This window comes from Gekko japonicus, unplaced genomic scaffold (assembly GCF_001447785.1).
Source record: "Gekko japonicus isolate JY-2015 unplaced genomic scaffold, Gekko_japonicus_V1.1 scaffold639, whole genome shotgun sequence".
Lineage (NCBI taxonomy): Eukaryota > Metazoa > Chordata > Lepidosauria > Squamata > Gekkonidae > Gekko > Gekko japonicus.
This window is the reverse complement of record NW_015176471.1, coordinates 254860-276327: the sequence shown is the minus strand read 5'-3', so window position 1 is coordinate 276327 and position 21468 is coordinate 254860. Positions and strand designations below refer to the sequence as shown.

The 21468-nt window shown below is 50.9% G+C and overlaps 1 protein-coding gene across 1 annotated transcript in view; it reads right to left on the bottom strand.

Annotated features, from left to right (window-relative positions):
• Positions 1-21468, bottom strand: part of IGDCC4 (immunoglobulin superfamily, DCC subclass, member 4) — an 82013-nt gene that overhangs the window by 23511 nt on the left and 37034 nt on the right. The window contains exons 9-15 of the mRNA XM_015427136.1: positions 20982-21119; positions 17063-17233; positions 16495-16728; positions 10169-10276; positions 5986-6169; positions 3215-3342; positions 523-693 (exon numbers count right to left, since the gene is read on the bottom strand). Of these exons, the coding sequence (XP_015282622.1) occupies positions 523-693; positions 3215-3342; positions 5986-6169; positions 10169-10276; positions 16495-16728; positions 17063-17233; positions 20982-21119 (1134 nt within the window). The remainder of the gene's footprint in view (positions 1-522; positions 694-3214; positions 3343-5985; positions 6170-10168; positions 10277-16494; positions 16729-17062; positions 17234-20981; positions 21120-21468) is intronic.

Below are 21468 nucleotides of genomic sequence, written 5' to 3'. Positions count from 1 at the left end.
TAATAAAACAATATACATCTTATAAAATTACAGATGCATCAATTAAAAGCATTAAGATCAATGGCGATACAAGACAGTAAAGTGCAATTGGAGACACGTGAAGACACCCTAATAGACGTGCTTGTAACATCCAATTTCCTTACAGATTTTTAAATTTGTCTTCTAACGTCTTTAGTGTCTATATTTTTAATCATATCATTCATTATTCCTAGGCATTTCGTTTTCTTTTCCAATAGTTGATCCCATTGGCTGTAATGTGTATCTGCCTGGATAAGCCCGAGTAGATCCTCCCTCAGATTCTAAAACCTTTTCTTTAAAGAAAAAGCTTTAATCCAAGCCCTAGCAAAGTCCATTTCCTTCAGATGCTCAACCATTTCAGAACCCTGTTCAGGGCACTGTGGATGCACCGCTTGTGAGATGAACAGTGGCCAGGGAGTTACGAACAGAATCCAGGTTCTTCTTGGCAAGCGGTACACATCCACACTATATACCGTCTTCCTCGTGCCTCCACTGACAACTCACCCTCTCTTGTCAGGAGAGTCCACATCTCATCCGGTTGCGTGTTGTTGGCATTGTACAGGATCACATACTCCACGATTATGCCGTTGGGTTCTGACGGGGGACACCAGTGGACCTGGACGGCATAGGCGTTGAGGGGGTGCAGCCGCAGGTCCGAGGGAGGCGTGGATGGCCCTGAGCGAACGGGAAACAAGGCAAAGGGGAGACGACATGACGAACATTCGGCAAGGCCGCGAAACAAGCATTGTGAAAGTTCCCCGTTCCCAGTACTAAACTTCTAACGACATGCGATCCTGGTGGTTCTATAAAGGAAGCTCCCAACAGACTTTAAATTTAATTTTCAGGCACCGAGAGGGCCAGTGCTGTTTGGGATCACAGCACAAGGAGAAGGCTCTCCACCAACCTCTTCTGATCTTAAAGGACTCTGGGAAGCCACTATTGAGCCCCTACTGGCAAATATACAGGGATTCGTACTTCTAAGTTTCCCAGTGGGGGAAATATTTATTTATTTTATTTAAAACCTTTATTAGCCTCCTTCCTTCCTTGCAAAGCTCAAGGTGACTTACATCAGGGGTCATTTCCTGCAGGAGCGCACAGGAGCGGAGCTCCGGCAGTAAAGACCCCAGGGGGCGGGCACATGCAACAAGCCTCACCCCCCTGCTCCCAGCAGCCCTCAGTCAGAGCAAGAAGAAGAAGAAGAAGAAGAAGAAGAAGAGATTGGATTTATACCCCGTCCTTCACTACCGAAAGGTATCTCAGAGCGGCTTACAAACTCCTTTCCCTTCCCCTCCCCACAACAGACACCCTGTGAGGTGGGTGGGGCTGAGAGAGCTCTGACGGAAATGGCTCTTTTTCAAGAACAGCTCCTTATCAGAGCTACAGCTTGCCCAAGGTCATCCAGCCAGGTGCAAGTGGAGGAGTGGGGAATCAAACCCGGTTCTCCCAGATTAGAGTCCGTGCACTTAACCACTACATCAAACTTTTTTTTCGGCGTTACCCGCCGCCCCCCCCCCCCCCCGGTCCAAAACAGTCCAGTGGCACCTTTAAGACCAAGTTTTATTCAGATACAAGCTCTCCCTCCTCTGCAAGGAAAGATCTGCACGTCCCCCCCCACAGTAGCTAGCAATCCAAAACAGTCCAGTGGAGCCTGAGCGGTGGGTGTTGCCTTCTGACACACTTCCGGTGATGTCAGGGGGTGTGGCATATGCAAATAAGTTATGCTAATGAGCTCCTGCACCTCTTTTTCTACGAAATGACCCCTGACTTACATCATAGATAAAGTACATAAAACAAAATCCATTATAGAACATAAAAACCAAAATTTAAAATCACAACTCAGGACTCCTGGTGAAATTAACCAAATGGGGTCCTAAATAAAACCATCTTCAACTGCGTCCTGAAGATCGAAAGTAGAGATCAAACAGAACATTTGATCAAAGATCAAATGGGGCCGTTTCAGACCAGAATGGGGTACAAGGGGGCTGGCCTTACACATGAACACCCCCCCATCCCCTTCAATGGAGAATCCGATCAGCACTGGGACCCCAAGTGCTTGAGGATAAATTTTTTGAAAACACCGGGCGCTCTAGAATTCATCTTAAAATGGCGAGTAGTTCATGAAGTTGTGCCCTTTGTGAAATGAGGAACTAAGAATGAAGAGAAGAAGAAGAAGGAGATTGGATTTGTATCCCGCCCTTCACTACCCAAGGGAGTCTCAGAGCGGCTTGCAAACTCCTTTCCCTTCCCCTCCCCACAACAGACAGACACCCTGTGAGGTAGGTGGGGCTGAGAGAGCTCTGACAAAAACTGCTCTCTTTCAAGAACAGCTCTGCCAGAACGATGGCTTGTCCAAGGTCATCCAGCCAGGTGCAAGTGGAGGAGTGGGGGAATCCAACCCGGTCCTTCCAGATTAGAGTCCGCAAACTTAACCATTACACCAAACTAGATGGGTTTTGCCCACCCGTAATTTGGAAGTAGGATGAGAAGTTGAAACTACTCTGGCTTCTACTCATTTTCAGATTTTGTTCAGTCATCATGATGAATAGAAGCTTGCTTAAAAAACAGATTGCCTTCTGTGCCAGATGCTAATTTATATGTCAAACCTTAAACCACGCCACAGATGCATGGAATGCACACATGGCGAATCTGCTACCAAGATGGATCTTCTAGACCTGACCTGGATAGCCCAGGCAAGCCCGATCTCATCAGATCTTGGAAGCTAAGCAGGGCTGACTCTGGCAAGTGTTTGGACGGGAGACCTCCAAAGGAAAACCAGGACTGGGATGCAGAAGAAGAAGAAGAAGAAGAGATTGGATTTATACCCCTCCCTTCACTTGGAGTCTCAGAGCGGCTTACAAACTCCTTTCCCTTCCCCTCCCCACAACAGACACCCTGTGAGGTGGGTGGGGCTGAGAGATCTCTGACACAAACTGCTCTTTTTCAAGGACAGCTGTGCCAGAGCTTGTGACTGACCCAAGGTCACATCAGCAGGATGCGGAGACACGCATAGCAAGCCACCTCTCTGCCCCAGCAGGAGTCGCCAGAGGCCGCCATGACTTCCAGGCACAGGCGTGCATGCACACACACACACACACATGCAAAGATACCCCCAAATAAAATACATTTTACACAACAGATCTCCTCATGCCCCTCAATCCCCAGTCCTTTCCCCCAAATCTGCAGCTTCTGTACTCACTGTCTGGAAGGGTGAACCACTCCACCACATTTCCAAATGGCCCGTCGATGCCGACGCCGTTCGACTGCACTGCGAACTCGTACCTGGTGAACGGCTTCAGGCCGCTGATGAGGATGTCTTCGTCGGAACTGTTGGGAAAAAGGAACGCTCGTCTGGGGAAAACATATGATGACGGGAACTTGTCACACTTACGATAACGAGAGGGACGCGGGCTGGGTGGCCCTCAAAGTGACAGACTTGGCAGGCCCCATGAGTTTATAAAGACCCCTTTAAATGGAAAAGAGCAAGAGCACAGTAGCACCTTGAAGACTAACAAAATTGGTGGCCGGCAGCAGCTTTCCTGAGTGGCTGCTCACTCCTTCAGATACAGCTGGAATATTTGGGAGACTGGAGTGATTCCAGATACCAAGAATGACAATAGCGGGCAAATGACAATAGCAGGTGTGACTGGATCAGTTCTGATACGCAGAGGGGTAGTCGGCGTGGAGAAATCAGCATTAGTAAGATGAGCACCGCCCCCTAGAGTCAGATTCGACTAGCTTTCGAGCAAGGGACACCTTTACGTTAGAGAAGAAGTTAAGAATTTAAGGACTGGCGAAACCGTTAAAGAGCAAATGATAAAGTGGGCAGTTAATATGAACAAAGAAATCAATATGGCAACTTTGGAATTTTTATGGGAAAATGCTATGAAAATATCAACATGTAATAATTTAAAAGAAAATTGTTATAAGATGATGTATAGATGGTACATGACACCAGAAAAGATTGCAAATATAAATAGTAATATGTCAAACAAATGTTGGAAATGTAAAAAAAAATGGAAGGCTCCTTTTATCATATGTGGTGGACATGTGACAAGGCAAGAAGTTTTTGGGCTGAGATACATAAAGAAATGGAAAAAAATTGTAAAATGTAACTTTAAAAAAGAACCTGAAATATTGCTGTTGGGACTTAAAATGGAAGAAGTTAATGTGCAGAAAAGAACACTGATGTGGTATATGATCACAACTGCTAGAATGACCTATGCACAATGTTGGAAACAAGACAGAATCCCGGAAGGGGAATGGATAAAGAAATTAAGATTCATGGTTGAAATGGACAAAATGACAAGGAAACTTAAGAACCTTGAGGCAGAAGAATTCTATGCAGATTGGAAAGACTTTAAAGAGTATCTAGAAAAATATTGGGATGTAAAGGACAATTTAATTTGCTTTGACAATTATTGAAAAGTTAATGTTATTAGATGAAAGTTAATTAAGAGAAAATACTAGTAGAAAGAAGCGTTACCGGTAGACTATGACTAGAAGATAAGTGGAAAATAGAAACAAAACTAAGAAATGGGCTGGAGGTTGGAGCACTGTGGGAAGCCAGAAAAGGGGGGGGGGAGAGAAGAAAGGATGTATAACAAAAAATAATATGTTGTAAAAGGTAAAGGTAAAGGTTCCCTTGCTCGAAAGCCAGTCGAATCCGACTCTAGGGTTGCGGTGCTCATCTCCGTTTCAAAGCCGAAGAGCCAGCGCTGTCCGAAGACGTTTCCGTGGTCATGTGGCCGGCACGACTGAACACCAAGGCGCACGGAACGCTCTTACCTTCCCACCAAAGTGGTACCTATTTATCTACTTGCAATTTCTTGCTTTCGAACTGCTAGGTTGGCAGGAGCTGGAACTAGAGACGGGAGCTCACCCTGTCTTGCGGCACCCGGGTCTTGAACTGCTGAACTACTGACCTTCCACAGCCTGCAGTTCAGCATCTTAACCACTTAATATATCCTAATAAATTGTTTTTGAAGAAAAAAAAAGAATTTAAGGATTGGCCTACTCCCAGCATAACACTAAGTTGTATCAAGCTGACACCTCTGAAGATAATAAGATCATTCCTGAGGAAGACTGGGATGAAACGAGCCTGTATCCGGGTTCTCCTACAGATCCTAGCAACACCATCAGTGGATCCAGCAACATCAGCTATTACCATACCATCTCAGGTTCCTACTCCTGCTCATTCTCTAACGTGATAGATGCCATCACGGGTCAGCCATTGCCCTTCCACTCTCTAAACTGGACAAGCAGGCCAATCTCTTTGGAAAAAAAAACATTAATGGACATAAGTCTGACATTAGGAACCGCCACAACATTCAAAAACCAGCGGGGGGACAGTTTAACCTTCCAGGGCATTGAGTGACTGACCTAAAAGTAGCAGTTCTCTGTAGGAATTTCAGAGGAAGATTAGGAAGAGAGGCTGCTGAATCGCAACTGATAATGAGGCTCAAGACAATGACTCCTCCTGGACTGGATGGAGACCTTGGTTTGCTGTCTCATTATTAACCAGAACTGCACACAGTACTCCAAATGAGGACGCACCATTGATTTATACAGGGCCATAATGATACTGGCTGATTTGTTTTCAGGTCCCTTCCTAATAATCCCCAGCATAGCGTTGGCCTTTTTAATTGCAGTCGCACACTGTCTCGACATTTTCATTGCGTTATCTACTACGAAGTATTGAGTACACTCCTGAGGCTTGCAGAGAGCAGTTTGCCAACCTAATGTCAGCATAAAAATGGTTTATATAAGTAAGTAAATAAACCCCAGGGTTACCCTGCCTGCCACCCCGTCTCCCACAGGACTGGAGGCTGCAGGGGGTGTTTGTTCAGGACAAGGCAAGAACTCGTTCTGAATCTCCCCGGCTGGCCCAGGGGAAAGGCCGGACAACCCTCAGATTGGTTCTGGTCCCAACCGGACAGCCCCCGTGTAGGTTCTCCACCACTCTCTTACCTCGTGTAGTACGTCACGAGCGAGGCGTTCTTCAGACCCCAAGGGCTGAAGCGCACGGTGTAATTGACAATCTTCACCGTGGTGAAATCGGGTTTCTTCCACCGCAGCCAGATGGACGTGGAGCTGTTGGATTCCGCGTAGACGTGGGCTGGGGGCAGCGGGGGGCCCTTCCGAACTGGGGGGTCTGAATGCATGGTCAAGGAAAGAGAAAGCAGATTCGGCGGCACAGACGTTTACCTCTGGAATGTCACACAAGGAGCCGTGCTAGCCACTGGGGTTGTAAACACCAGTCAGTGCTGCGAACCGCACCGTTAAGCTGTACGTGGGGAGGCACCAATTCCTGGCACCGTGTGGCTGACCAGTAAGTTGCCCCCCACCCCAAGAAAAAAAAACCCCAAACCCTCTGCACCTAAGTAATTCAGATCCATCACCAAGAAAATGTTCAGAACCCATACAAATTATATTTCTTCTGCTATTGAGGATCTCTCCCATTACATTTTTGATTGCTCATTGTACTCCCAGCCTAGGTCAAAATTTTTATCTGGTATTTTATCAGTTTTAAGCTTTTACTCAGTCCATGAGAAGATTATATTTTTGCTAGCCGATGCCAATGCCGATGTATCTAATAAAATGGCTCTATTTGCCTTGGCTGCAAGGAAAATACGGGCCAACGCTGCTACTAGCTAATACTGATTTTAGTGGGTATGTTGTGAATTAATTAACTGTTCATAACCTCGGTTTTATGGATTTATAATGTTTGGACTGTATCTTATTTTATACAGTTTTTATGTTTTATTGTGTTCTTCTGCCTGTGGTTTGTAATGGCCTATGGCTAAATACAATAAAACCTTCTCTCTCTCTCATCTCTAGTTCCAGCTCCTGCCAACCTAGCAGTTCGAAAGCAAGAAATTGCAAGTAGATAAATATGTACCACTTCGGTGGGAAGGTAACAGCGTTCTGTGCACCTTGGTGTTTAGTCATGCCGGCCACATGACCACGGAAATGTCTTCAGACAGAGCTGGCTCTTCCGCTTTGAAATGGAGATAAGCAACGCAACCCTAGAGTCGGGCTCGGCTGGCTTTCGAGCAAGGGAACCTTTACCTTTACTTTACCTCTCTACAAATCATATTAACAAAACACTTTTTCACGCATTCTTCTTCAGCATTTATTTCTTTATATCCCACCTCTCAGCTGGGACGCAAAGCTGCTTAGAACCTCGCTTTCCCCTCCTCCATTCTCTCACAACAGCCCCGTGAGGCAGGCCAGGCTGACCATCTAAGAGAGGCTCAAGGCCACCCAGCAAGATTCCCTGGGAGAAGTGAGGATTTGATCCCCAGATCTCCAAAGATCCTACTCTCTTTATCCACTACGCCCTGCTGGCTCTCTGCAAGGGGAAGGCAACTGGGATCCTAGGAAACCTACTACGCGTAGAGGACCACCATGTAATGTGCCTCCAGGGCCCTCTGCACATGGCTTTGCGGGCCTCGGCAAGTGACAGCTATCTGTAAATACAAGTGGGGACCCACGATGCTCACGGCCGCAATGTTCCCTCTAAGCTGAGTTAGTGTGAGTCCGGCTTCCGCCCGGGACACGGGACGGAGACGGCACTGGTCGCTCTGACTGACGATCTCCAGAGACATCTGGATCAGGGCGGTTCGGCAGTACTGATGTTGGTGGACCTGCCGGCTGCGTTCGACACGGTCGACCTTCGGTTGCTGCTTCGCCACCTCGCCGACATGGGAATACAGGGGCTTGCCTTGCAACGGCTTGCTTCCTTTCTCCAAGGTCGGGAGGCACTTGGGGAGCAGCAGTCCAGGAGGCACCCGCTGGAGTGCGGAGTGCCTCAAGGGGCAGTGCTCTCCCCGATGCTATTTAACATCTATATGCGCACCCTTGCCCAGATGGCCCGGAGTTATGGGTTGGGGTGTCATCAGTACACGTGACACCCAGCTCTATCTGATGCTGGGCGGCCGGTCGAACTCCAGTCCTGAAGATTTGGACCGGGCGTTACAGGCTGTGGCTGGTTGGCTCAGGCTGAGTCGGCTGAAACTGAATCCGGCGAAGACGGAGGTCCTGTGTGTGGGGCGGGGCGGGGCGCGGGTGGGGACCCCACTCCCGACCTTCGGTGGGGCATCATTGCTGCCAGTGCCGGAGGTTAGGAGCTTGGGAGTGCTCCTGGATTCCTCCTTAACAATGGAGGCCCAGGTAGCAGCCACTGCCAAGTCGGCTTTTTACCGTCTTCGGCTGAGCAGGCAGTTGGTCCCCCTTCCTCGACCGCAACGACCTGGCCACAGGGATCCATGCGACGGTCACCTCGAGACTAGACTACTGTAATGCTCTCTATGTGGGCCTGCCCTTGTCGCAATTTCGGAGGCTGCAGCTGGTGCAGAACGCCGCGGCCAGGCTGTTGATGGGCTTACCAAGATGGGAGCACATCCAGCCTGTGCTGAAGGCCCTGCACTGGCTGCCAATAGCATACCGAATTCGTTTCAAGTTGGTGGTGCTTACCTTTAAAGCCCTATATGGCCAGGGTCCGACATACCTGAGGGACCGCCTTTCCCCACATATACCCCAGAGAACACGGAGGTCAGGGGTCACAGAATCGGTTGACCCTCCCGGGCCCCAAGGATGCCAGGCTCGCTGCGACCAGGGCCAGGGCTTTTTCAGTGGTGGCTCCTCACTGGTGGGACGATCTCCCGGAGAAGATCAGGGCCCTGCAGGACCTTTTGCAATTCCGCAGGGCCTGCGAGACGGAGCTCTTCCACCAGACCTTCAACTGGGAGCTGCCCCTCCACTATTAGCATCAACGAGCCCGCCCCTCAGTTTTTAACAACTGGCTCTTTTCCATCGAGCGACGCGGCTGGCCCTTTCCATCAAGCAACGCGGGACGACAGAGAACTGGAATGTCGTAGTTGCTTAGACACCGGATTGCGCCATAGTAGCAATGAACCGTACAATCAACAGCACCTCATGTTTTTAGATTTTATATTTCTATTAAGCATTGTATTGGTTTATACGGCTTTATCGTTTGCTGGCAACTGGTGCCATCACTGTAAGCCGCCCCGAGCCCATTCGCGGGGAGGGCGGGGTAGAAACCGCGTTAATAAATAAATAAAAATAATACACTCTATACAATAAATGGTCTTTCTTTTGAAAGCGTGTGGTTAATTGGTGTGCGTTTGGGATCTGACAAAGAAAGAGCCCCCTGGCACCTCGAGTGAGTTTCCCTTTCTCCAGGTTGGGAGGGGGGCCACATCACAGGGTGCGTCACATACCCCTCCCCGATCTCGGGGGCTCGCCCAGAGCAGTTCCCGGTGGGCTCGCTGAGGCTTCCTTCCCCCCCTCCCCACTCTTGGCAACTTGCCTGGAGCCAGGGCTATTTTGGGGCAGGAACGCACAGGAACGGAGTTCCGGCCGGCTCCCGAGTTGGCCACGCCCAGCAGGAACTCATTAGCATAATAGGCCACACCCAACAGCAGGAACTCATTAGGATTGGCTACATTAGGGGTGTGTGGCCTAACATGCAAAGGAGTTCCTGCTACAAAAAAAGGCCCTGGGTTTGGACAACAAACAAGGTCAACAGAATAAGAAGCAAAAGGTGGGTGTGGCTGGATGAGCACACTTCTGGTAACACGGGAATGCTGCCTAATATGCTAATGAGCGGTGCAGTCAGGGGTGTGGCCTAATATGGTAATGAGTTTTTACTGCTGGGTGTGGCCTATTATGCGAATGAGTTCCTGCTGGACTTTTTCTACCAAAAAAGCCCTGCCTGGAGCTGCTTGGGGTGACCTCGCCAAGGCTTCCTCCCCCCACCTCCACTCCCAGGCCCAGCGCGACTCGTGGCTTGTGCCGCCACTGGTGGCAGGCTCCTGGGTTCCACCACTGAAACGAGCATGGCTCCCCTGCACCACCAGTGAACGCTGGAGATAAGTGCCTTCTTTGCACTTGCGCAGAGAATGCTACTTGACTTTGGGGGGAATTACTCCCCCCCCCATATAGTTTTTTAAAAATGTTAGGATTTTCCTGCAGAGTGCACACCCAGGGGGTGCCCCGAGCGTGCAGAAAAATCTCTTTACCCTGTGTGTGCCCCCTATCTGCAGAAATAACTATCGGCACATAGGGGGGCACAGTTGGGAATCAGATATACAGAGGTGCTAGTGAAGGCACGCGACGGGACACCTACTAGCTGAGGTGACCGGCGCTCTCTCCGTCTTGCCTTTCCACACTGCCGCATAGCCGTCTTCGTGCTTGTTGAACGCCACCAACTTCACCTCGTAGAGTCTTCCAGGAACTGGGGAAGGAAGGAAGGAAGGAAGGAAGGAAGGAAGGAAGGAAGGAAGGAAGGATACGAAGGAAGGAAGGAAGGAAGGAAGGAAATTAATGCCAGGCTGGTAGTCCAGGACATCAAAAGCACAAAATGCTATGCTGGGGATTATTAGGAAGGGTATTGGAAACAGATCAGGCAATATCATAATGCCGCTATATAAATCAATGGTGTGACCTCATTCGGAATACTGTGTACAATTCTGGTCACCACACCTTAAAAAGGATATTGTAGCTTTGGAAAAAGTGCAGAAAAGGGCAACTCGAATGATAAAAGGGTTGGAACACTTTCCCTATGAGGAAAGGTTAAAGCGCTTGGGGTTCTCTAGCTTGGAGAAACGACGACTGAGGGGTGACATGATTGAGGTTTATAAGATTATGCATGGGAAAGAGCAGGTAGAGAAAGAGGTACTTTTCTCCCTTTCTCACAATACAAGAACTCGTGGGCACTCCATGAAACTGCTGAGCGGTCGGGTTAGAACAGATAAAAGGAAGTCCTTCTTCACCCAAAGAGTGATTAATAGAATTCACTGCCAGAGGAAGTGGTGGCGGCTACAAGCATGGACGGCTTCAAAAGGGAATTAGATAAGCATATAGAGCAGAGGTCCATCAGTGGCTATTAGCCACAAGGTATAGATAGGGGCTCTGGGGCAAGTGATGCTCTGTCTTCTTGGTGCTCGGGGGGGGGGGAACAGTGGGAGGGCTTCTAATGTCCTGGCCCCACTGCTGGACCTCCTGATGGCCCCTGGTATTTCTGGCCACTGTGTGACACAGAGTGTTAGACTGGATGGACCATTGGCCTGATCCAACATTGGCTTCTCTTGTGTTCTTAGCTTCACCTCTGACACCTTCGTCTCAAAAGACAAGCATTCAGGGCTCTCAACTCATGGCGGCCACGCCTGTAGCACACTTTCCTTACACTGAGTCCAACCGCTTCAGGCTGTAGGTCCACCTTCCTTGGCCACCCACATCCAACCAGGGAAGCGTGATCTGGGTCCAAAAGCCACTGCCTTCCGGGATTCAGAAGTGTATTTCCTTTGACCATGAACACTTCGTGTAGCTAACGCCAGGTGACCCTCCATGCATCTAGGGCAGCCACCAGCACAGGGCGGTGGGGGCAGTGGCTTCCACAAAGAATGGATAGAACTAAATATTTGTTTTTTGAAAACGAGGGGGGGAATGAGAAAACAAGTAATAATGGCTGGATTGGAGTCCAGTTAGCACCTTAGAGACCAACGAGATTTTGGGGAGCGCGAACTTCGGAGAGTCAAAGCTCCCTGTGTCAGACGAGCTTTGTCTCCCGAAAGCTTATCGTAGACTCCAAAAAAACCTTGGCCGTCTCCAAAGTGCTCCTGAATTCGAATCCAGCTCTTCTTCCACCGCCGACAAACATGGCTGCCCTCTCAGTCTTCAAAGAAGGATTGAAACGGCGCAGCTGGCGTTCGTCTAGCAGCCCAAAGCAGCTCCCCTGAAATCCTCCTCATCCTGCCACAAGCAAGAGCCGGGTACGTTTTTGTAGCCCTCTTAAAAACGCAGATCCAGACCAGTGTTCCCTCTAAGCTGAGTGAGCGTGAGCCAGCTCACAGTTTTTTAGCTTCCAGCTCACAGATTTTTTTGTCTTAGCTCGGGAAGGAGGGCTCCAGAGCAAACTAATGTATGCAGCGGCCAAATCGCTCGCTCACAGCTTTAATGCCAGGAGCTCACAAAGTAGAATTTTTGCTCACCGGACTCCACAGCTTAGAGGGAGCATTGCTCCAAATGGATCCAGGCCGGCAGCCTTTGGAAGACCCCAGCTGAGCAGCCATTGCAGAGAACCCTCGGCTCCACGGTCCCTCCAACCTCTGCTCTTGAGCGTACAAACCCCGGAGCAGGGCTTTGAAGCGTTCTCGATTGTCCGCTGCCAACCAAGACCAGTCCCGAGCCTTTGGAAAGGAGGGCGGACTCAAAATGGAACAACTGCACAACCCTGCGGTCCTGCTGTGCAGCGTCGCACAAAGTGCCGAGACAAAAAGAAAACGGAGCGAAGCCCGAGAAGAGCGCATCCCCATCTGCCAGCTCCCTTTGGTCACACTGCCCAAGGCCAGCCAGAAAGCCTGTCCCAGAGCCCTTTCTCCTCTCGCCTTTTCTATCCCTCGCCGGGAGCCATTCTTCGCCCTCCTTTTAAAGGGCCTGCTCTTTCAAGGGAATGGCTCAAACAGCTCAGAGTTTACAAACAGAAGGGAAAAGGAGCGATTCTCTCTCTCTCTCTCCCTCTGGAGACCCAGGGACTTGTTCCCAAATGGTTCTCCCCCCCACACACTATCCCCCCTCCCCGCACAGTCAACCGCACTCCATTAATGAAGCTTCGCTGCTAATTAGGGATGTGCCTATTCATCCCCCACCGGGAAGGGCCGCGCGGCTCCAACGCAGTGCCTTTCACGATGCCAACAGGACCCCGCTCCCTTCGTTTGTCTCGGGGAAGGCAGAACTGGCCGTGCCAATCCCCCCCCATCCCATCAGAAAAGCACAGGGGGGGGGTCAGGAGAAAAAGGCCCTTCTCCTCTACAGCACCCACTGACGTCTGGAAGAGAAATAACATTTTGGGCTGCTGGCCCCAAAGAACCCCGAAGGTAGGGGGGGTGTTGAAACATCTCAAACAGAGCCAGTGAAAGGGGGGGTCAGGGCTATTTGGGGGCAGGAAAGCAGAGGAACGGAGTTCCGGCTGGCTCCCAAGTTGGCCACGCCCAGCAGGAACTCATTAGCATAATAGGCCACACCCAACAGCAGAAACTCATCAGGATTGGCTACAATTAGGGGTGTGTGGCCTAACATGCAAAGAAGTTCCTACTCCAAAAAAAAGGCCCTGGGTTTTGACAACAAACAAGGTAAAGAGAATAAGAAGCAAAAGGTGGGTGTGGCTGGGTGACCACACTTCTGGTAACACGGGGGTGTGGCCTAATAGGTGAATGAGCTGTGCTGCCAGGGGTGTGGCCTAATATGCTAATTAGTTCCTGCTGTTGGGTATGGCCTATTATGCTAATGAGTTCCTGCTGGGCTTTTTCTACAAAAAAAGCCCGGGGGGGGGGGGTCATGCATCTGGGGGGACAGGGGGCCTCAAAGGGGGTTCTGAGGCCAAACTCTTGAAACTGCCTTAAATGGAGAGCACCGATCCATCAAAGTCAGTATTGTCTGCTCTCCAGGGTCTCAGGGGCTGGCCTTCCACATCACCCGCAACCTGGTCGTATAACTGGAAATACCGGGGATTGAACCTGGGACTTCCTGTAAGCCAAGAAGATGCTCTACCGCTGAGCCACGGCCCTCCCCCGATCCCTTTCCCACCCCAGATACAACACAGGAAGTCCTCAAACCAGTTTGGGGTTAGTTCCAGCCCAGAGTACAAGGCGGGAATCCCGGCTGGTTGCCAACACGCTCTCCAACTGATGTGGGTTTCAACGCGTCTGGTTCAAATAAATACCATGCCGTATTGTCAGACTATGGGGAGGGGGCCATGGCTCAGTGGTAGGGCATCAGCTTGGCATGCAAAAGGTCCCAGGTTCAGTCCCCGGCCTCTTCAGCTAAAATGACCAGCTCAAAAGTAATGGAAAAGACCCCAGAGAGAAGAAGAAAAGATTGGATTTATACCCCACCCTTCACTCAGAATCTCAGAGCGGCTTACCATCTCCTTTCCTTTTCCCTCCCCACAACAGACACCCTGTGAGGTAGGTGGGGCTGAGAGAGCTCTTTCCAGAACTGCTCCTGCGAGAACCCGCTCTGAGAGAACTTGTGACTGACCCAAGGTCACACCAGCAGCTGCATGTGGAAGAGTGGGGAATCAAACCAGGTTCTCCAGATTAGAGTCTGCTCCTAACCACTAGTACACCAAAGCACTACACATACAACATTGACCTGGACATTCCAGCACTCCGACTGGCAGAATGCGGCTTCGTAGCTCCACGGCAGAGCGTCTGCTTGGCATGCAGAAGTTCACAGATTCAGTCCCCAGAATCTCCTGTAAAAAGGGATGGGTGCAGTGTGCCCTCCAAGCTGAGTTAGTGCGAGCCAGCTCACAGTTCTTTAGCCTCCGGCTCACACATTTTTGTCTTCGCTCAGGAAGGGATGGCTCCAGAGCAAGCTAATTTATGCAGTAGCCAAATCGCTTGCTCAGAACTTTAATGCCAGTAGCTCGAAAAGTAAGAATTTTTGCTCACAAGACACCACAGCTTAGAGGGAGCATTGGCTGGGTGATAGGTGATGTGAAAGAGCCCTGCCTGAGACCCTGGGCAAACCGCCGCTGGTCAGAGGAGACCAAGATGGAGCCAGGGCCCGACTCAACATAAGGCAATGTCATGTCTTTGGGATCAGAATTCGGTTCTTTGCAGCGGTACTAATTTGCACAGGAGATGCACCCGTGATGGAGGAACTGGTGCCTGATCATCTTTGCCAGGGGTCATTTCCTGCAGGAGCGCACAGGAGCAGAGCTCCGGCAGTAAAGAGCCCAGGGCGTGGGCACATGATACAAGCCCCACCCCCTGCTCCCAGCAGCCCTCAGTCAGAGCAAGAAGCAGCCAGGTAAGTTGCAGAGCTCCCCCCGGCCCCAAAACAGTCCAGTGGCACCTTTAAGACCAAGTTTTATTCAGGTACAAGCTCTCCCTCCTCTGTGAGGACAGATCTGCACGTCCCCCCCCCAATAGCTAGCAATCCAAAATGGTCCAGTGGAGCCTGAGTGGTGGGTATTGCCTTCTGACACACTTCCGGTGATGTCAGGGGGTGTGGCATATGCAAATGAGGTATGCTAATGAGCTCCTGCACCTCTTTTTCTACGAAATGACCCCTGAATTCTTTGCTCTGCCTCCAGCGCCCTGCCACCTCCCCGAACCGTCTCTTCTGAATCACGTCTAAAAAATCCTCACTCTTAGAAATCCAGCGCCCACAATATGCCAAATTTAAGTGCACGTATACAAATGTGCCTCATCTTCTCCATTCGTGGAAGCTGCATGGCATTCGGTGGGTTCGGCTGCCGCGTAAACAGGGCCCTGATCACGAACCTTCTTTCATGCTTTTTGCCACGGGGTAGGGGCACACCCACCCACAGGAACACAATCAGACCCCTTTGTCCATCCAGGTCAGTATTGTCTACTCAGCCTGGCAGCAGCTCTCCAGGGTCTCAGGTTGAGGTCTTTCATATTACCTGATCCTTTTAAAAAAAAAAAACAGGGGGGGCTGCCTGGGATTGAACATCAGACCTCCTGCGTGCCAGGCAGATCATCTACTGCTGAGCGATGGGCCCTTCCCTAAAAGGAGCTGCCTTGTACGGCGTCAGATCCTGGGCTGACCAAGTTACAGTCCTTTATTTGACTAGTTGCAACTCTCCAGAGTGGACTCTGGTCTTTCTCATCACCTATTATCTGGTCCTTTCAACCGGAGATGTCGGGGATTGAACCTGGGACCTTCTGCATGCCAAGCAGATGCTCTTCCACTGAGCCACAGCTCCTCTTTGCAGCTCTCCAGGGTCTCAGGCGGAGGTCTTTCCCATCACCTACTGCCTTGTCCTTTTAACTGGAGATGCCGAGGATTGAACCTGGGACCTTCTGCATGCCAAACAGATGCTCTTCCACCGAGCCACAGCCCCTCTTTACAGCTCTCCAGGGTCTCAGGTAGAGGTCTTTCCCATCACCTACTGCCTTGTCCTTTTAACTGGAGATGCCGGGGATTGAACCTGGGACCTTCTGCATGCCAAGCAGATGCTCTTTCACTGAGCCACAGCCCCTCTTTACAGCTCTCCGGGGTCTCAGGCTTTCACATCACCTACTGCCTGGTCCTTTTAACAGGAGATGCCGGGGACTGAACCTGGGACCTTCTGCATGCCAAGCAGATGCTCTTCCACCGAGCCATAGCCCCTCTTTCCAGCTCTCCAGGGTCTCAGACGGAGGTCTTTCCCATCACCTACTGCCTTGTCCTTTTTAACTGGAGATGCCGGGGATTGAACCTGGGACCTTCTGCATGCCAAGCAGATGCTCTTCCACTGAGCCACAGCCCCTCTTTCCAGCTCTCCAGGGTCTCAGGCAGGTCTTTCCCATCACCCTACTGCCTGGCCCTTTTCAATGGAGACGCTGGGGATTGACCCTGGAACATTCTGCATGCCAAGCAGATGCTCTTCCACTGAGCCCCGTCCCCGTCTCCACAAACTGCAGCACTCAGGAAACTCACCCAGCTGGGTCAGTTCGTACTGCTTGACTTTCTTCTTCAGCTTTATCGGGCCAACATCCCACGGGCCGTCGTCCGTGCCCTCGGAGGGACTTTCTTCGCTCACGTCCTCGGCGGCCACTTCTCGGTAGTAGAGCTTGTAGCCTGAAATCTGGGCGTGGCTGGCCGGGGGTTGCCAAGTCACTAAGAGAGACTCCATTTTGGCTCGGACTTTTAACTCGGTCGGGGCAAACGGAACTGGAGAAAGCAAAGGAGAAACGCATGTCACATCAGGAGACCCACGGGTGGTGCCCTACGGACCGCGAGTCTCCAGTTAATCTTTCTTACCACCTCTCCACCCCAAAACTCACCCTCCCCTCCAAACTGGCTCCCTGGCCACGACCCTGCATTTCAGCGCCGCCTTCCTCTGATGCTTCCCCTTCTCGCCTCTAATGCCTCTGGTCTGGTTTCCACAAATCTGCACTTCATCAGTCTTAATTATGCCTCCTGGCTCAGAGCCATCCGCATCACTCCGAGCCCGGGCATTTATCCCCCTTGGAAGCAGGCCCAGGTGAAATGGGTGGTGACCTACCATGTGTCTGGTTGTCCCTGTCCGGGGTACGATGCTGCGTCCACTCGGAAGGGGCTCCGTAGCCCACGCTGGTGCTGGCTGCGATGCGGACTTTGTACACTTTGTTCGGGTGCAAGCCGTAAAGAGTGAACTGGGTCTCGTTGGCGCCAACTTCAGTGGAGGAGATCAGATCTGGTAGGAGGAAACAAAAGGCCGGCAAGTTTTTAGACCGAGATGGGCAGCCGTCCATAGCAGTAGAAAACAGGAAGAGTCCAGGAGCACCTTAAAGACTAACACAGTTTGTGGCGGGGGAGGAGCTTGTGTGAGTCACGGCTCACTTCTTCACATACAGCTAGGTTGTGAGTCCGTCTGTCCTTATACCTTGGAGTGGAATGATTTCAGATGCTGAATGACGACAGCAGGTGAATGGCTCTAGCAGATGCGATTTAGGTGTGATATTCAGAGGGGTGGTGGGTGTGGAAAAATCAGCATTGGTAATGAGACAAGGAAACCTAAGTCTCAACTTAGTCCAGGAGGATGCAATATTTTTTTTTGTATTTTTTCTGTGTGTGTGTGTGAATGTGTGCACCTGGAAGTCATGGAGCCCTCTCATGACTGACCCCTACTGGGGGCCTGGAGGATATTCAAAGAGGTGGCTGAATCAAGCCTGCCCCCGCCTCCCGACTGCTGGTATTCCAGGGAGGTCTCCCATCCAAGTACTTGCCAGAGCCGACCCTAGAATCATAGAGTTGGAAGGGACCTCCAGGGTTACCTAGTCCAACCCACGATTAGCTTCCAAGATCTGACGAGACTGGGCTACCCAGGTCAAGAAAGCTTCCTCTCTGGACAGGACAGGAAGTTGGATGTCTATCCGCCCTCCACCTATTCTCCTGTCTGGCAACACAAAATGAGGACATGAACTGGGTCCTCAAACCACCGAGGGAGTCCACAATTTAGAAGAAGAGATTGGATTTCTACTCCACCCTTCACTACCCAAAGGAGTCTCAGAGCGGCTCACAAACTCCCTTCCCTTCCCCTCCCCACAACAGACACCCTGTGAGGTAGGTGGGGCTGAGAGAGCTCTGACAGAAACGGCTCTTTTTCAAGAACCGCTCTTGTCAGAACTACGGCTTGCCCAAGGTCATCCAGCCAGGTGCAAGTGGAGGAGTGGGGAATCCAACCCGGTTCTCCCAGATTAGAGTCTGCGCACTTAACCACAACACCAAACTGTGGTGCCTACTTCTCCCACACGACCCCGGGAACGCTCTCTGCCCTTGGGTCCGCTGGATGTGTGGGAGGAAACCCCTCTCCTCTCTGAAAAGACCTGATTGGTCTAGAGATCTCCCAGGGCGGTCTGAAAAGGGCCGTGCTGAATGCCAGCTTCATGGGAACAAAAGTAGAGCGCTGTGCTGCACATGATCGGTCAGCATAGAATTTAGAACCTGCCTCGATTATCGAACGGAGGGCCAAGACAGTCGACCCCTTTTTATTTTCCCGACTCCCGTCTGCTTATCTCTGTGCAAACAAACAAACTGCCTACTTTGAATCCCTGCTCTGAGGGTTGAATCTGCAACCCTGAGAATTCTCCCACGCGCCCGACCATTTGTTCACATCCCCCAGATTTCCAGGGGAGAAGCCAGAAAATAAAACATAAGTCCTGTCCAGTGGGGAATTGTGGGGGTTTTTTTACTTCATGAAGCCTTTCTCCAAACTCTCCTTAGCACTCCTGGGGCCTTCCAGGAGAGCCGGTTTGGTGTAGCGGTTAAGGGAGCGGACTCTAATCTGGGAGAACCGGGTTTGATTCCCCGCTCCTCCACTTGCACCAGCTGGATGACCTTGAGCAAGCCGTAGTTCTTATAAGAGCTGTCCGTGAAAAAGAGCAGTTTCTGTCAAGAGCTCTCTCAGCCCCACCTATCTCACAGGGTGTCTGTTGTGGGGAGGGGAAGGGAAAGGAGTTTGCAAGCTGCTCTGAGACTCCTTTGGGTAGTGAAGGACGGAGTATAAATCCGATCTCTTCTCTCCTTCTCTTCTTCTTCCACCCTGTACCCCACACTCCCCCTTATTCCTGGAACTGCATCCCAAAGCACCTGCGTGGTTCAACTCCCTCTCTGTCTTCCCTCCAATCCCTCCTCTTTTTTGGTGAAGTTTTCACCCCCCTCCATCCCTGAAACGAAGCCCGTCCACCTGAAACGGGAATGAAGACAGATCCCCCCCCCACTTACCCCCGCCTCTCCTCTCCCTTCATTGCCTTTCCTCGCTCGAGCCTTCGCTTGTACGCAGCTCGCGGCCGGTACTCTACAAAACACCCTGCCCAGCCAGGGCTCTTTTTGTAGCAGGTACTCCTTTGCATATTAAGCGACACACACCCTAATGTAGCCAATCCTCCAAGAGCTTACAGTAGCACCTGTAAGAAGAGCTCTGTAAGCTCTTGGAGGATTGGCTACATTAGGGGTGTGTGGCCTAATATGCAGAGGAGTTCCTGCTACACAAAGAGCCCTGCTGCCCACCAATGGTGCCGGAAAGTGCCGTCCAGTTGTGGGCGACTTACGGCAACCCAGCAGGGTTTTCAAGGCGAGAGGAGAACAGAGGCGGTTCCCCACTGCCTGCCTCTGCACGGCAGCCCGGGGCTTCCTCGGTCGTCTCCCGTCCAAATACAGACCAGGGCCGACCCTACTTAGCTTCTGAGATCTGACGGGACTGGGGTGGTGGTGGAAAAGTGTCGTCAAGTTCTATCTGACTTATGGTAACTCCCCTAAGGTTTTCGAAGCCAAAGGCCAACAGGGCGGTGGTTTGCCATCGCTTGCCTCTGCGTAGCAACCCTGGACTCCCTTGGTGGTCTACCATTCGAGTACTAACCAGGGCAGACATTGCTTGGCTTCTCAGATCTGACATGAAGGAGAAGGAGGAGAGGAGACGAGGAGGAGAGGAGGAGGAGGAGAGGAGGAGATTGGATTTATACCCCGCCCTTCACTTGGAGTCTCAGAGTGGCTTACAAACACCTTTCCCTTCACTACCCAAAGGAGTCTCAGAATGGCTTACAAACTCCTTCCCCTTCCCCTCCCCACAACAGACGCCCTGTGAGGTGGGTGGGGCTGAGAGAGCTCTGACACAAACTGCTCTTTTGCAAGGACAGCTGTGCCAGAGCTTGTGACTGACCCAAGGTCACATCAGCAGGTGCAAGTGGAGGAGTGGGGAATCAAACCCGGGTCTCCCAGATTAGAGTCCGCACACTTAACCACTACACCAAACTGGCTCTCGAGGAGAGGAGAGGAGATAAGAGAAGAGAAGAGAAGAGGAAGAGAAGAGAAGGAGAAGAGAAGGAGAAGAGAAGAGAAGGAGAAGAGAAGAAGGAGAAGAGAAGGAGAAGAGAAGAGAAGGAGAAGAGAAGGAGAAGAGAAGGAGAAGAGAAGGAGAAGAGAAGGAGAAGAGAAGAGAAGGAGAAGAGAAGGAGAAGAGAAGAGAAGGAGAAGAGAAGAGAAGGAGAAGAGAAGGAGAAGAGAAGGAGAAGAGAAGAGAAGGAGAAGAGGAGATTAGATTTATACCTCACCCTTCAGAGTCTCAGAGCGGCTTACAATCTCCTTTCCCTTCCCCTGTCCACAACAGGCACCCTGTGAGGCAGGTGAGGCTGAGAGAGATCTTTCAAGAACTGCTGTTGAGAGAACAGCTCTGAGAGAACTTGTGACTGACCCAAGGTCACACCAGCAGCTGCATGTGGAGGAGTGGGGAATCAAACCCGGTTCTCCCAGATTAGAGTCTGCTGCTCCTAACCACTACGCCAAACTGGGCTATCTAGGTCGCGGGTACTCACCCACCAAGAGTGCTATATAAATAAATCTGAATAACTGGAAAGGAAGGATTAATTTTAAAAAATGTACTAAGAGAGAAAGCAGGTTCCGGGCTAGGCGAAGCCCCACCCCTCTGCAAACCATCCCTTCCGCACCTTCTTTGAGGGGGGCATAGTCGATTTTGTACTTGGTGATCTTCCCGTTACTCAGTTCGGGAGGGAGTGGTGGCCACGTGACTTTGATGTCTGTCGGCGTGGTACTTGACAGCGAAACCTGAGGCGCCGCACCTGGAACTGACACGCAAGACAGGGAAACAAGTGACTCCCATTTCTTCAGGAAGGAAAGACGAGGGCAAAGCATCAATTTGTACAAAGAGCATCTTTCCACTCAGGAAGCGGTGGCGGCTACAAGCATACACAGTTCCAAGTGGGGATTGGATAAGCATATGGAGCAGAGGTCCATCCATGGCTACTAGACATGGTTTTGGCCACTGTGTGACACAGAGTGTTGGACTGGAGGGGCCACTGGCCTGATTCAACATGGCTTATGTTCTTTTATGTTCATGTTCTGTTACGTTTATGCATGGGAAAGAGCAGGTAGAGAAAGAGGTACTTTTCTCCCTTTCTCACAATACAAGAACTC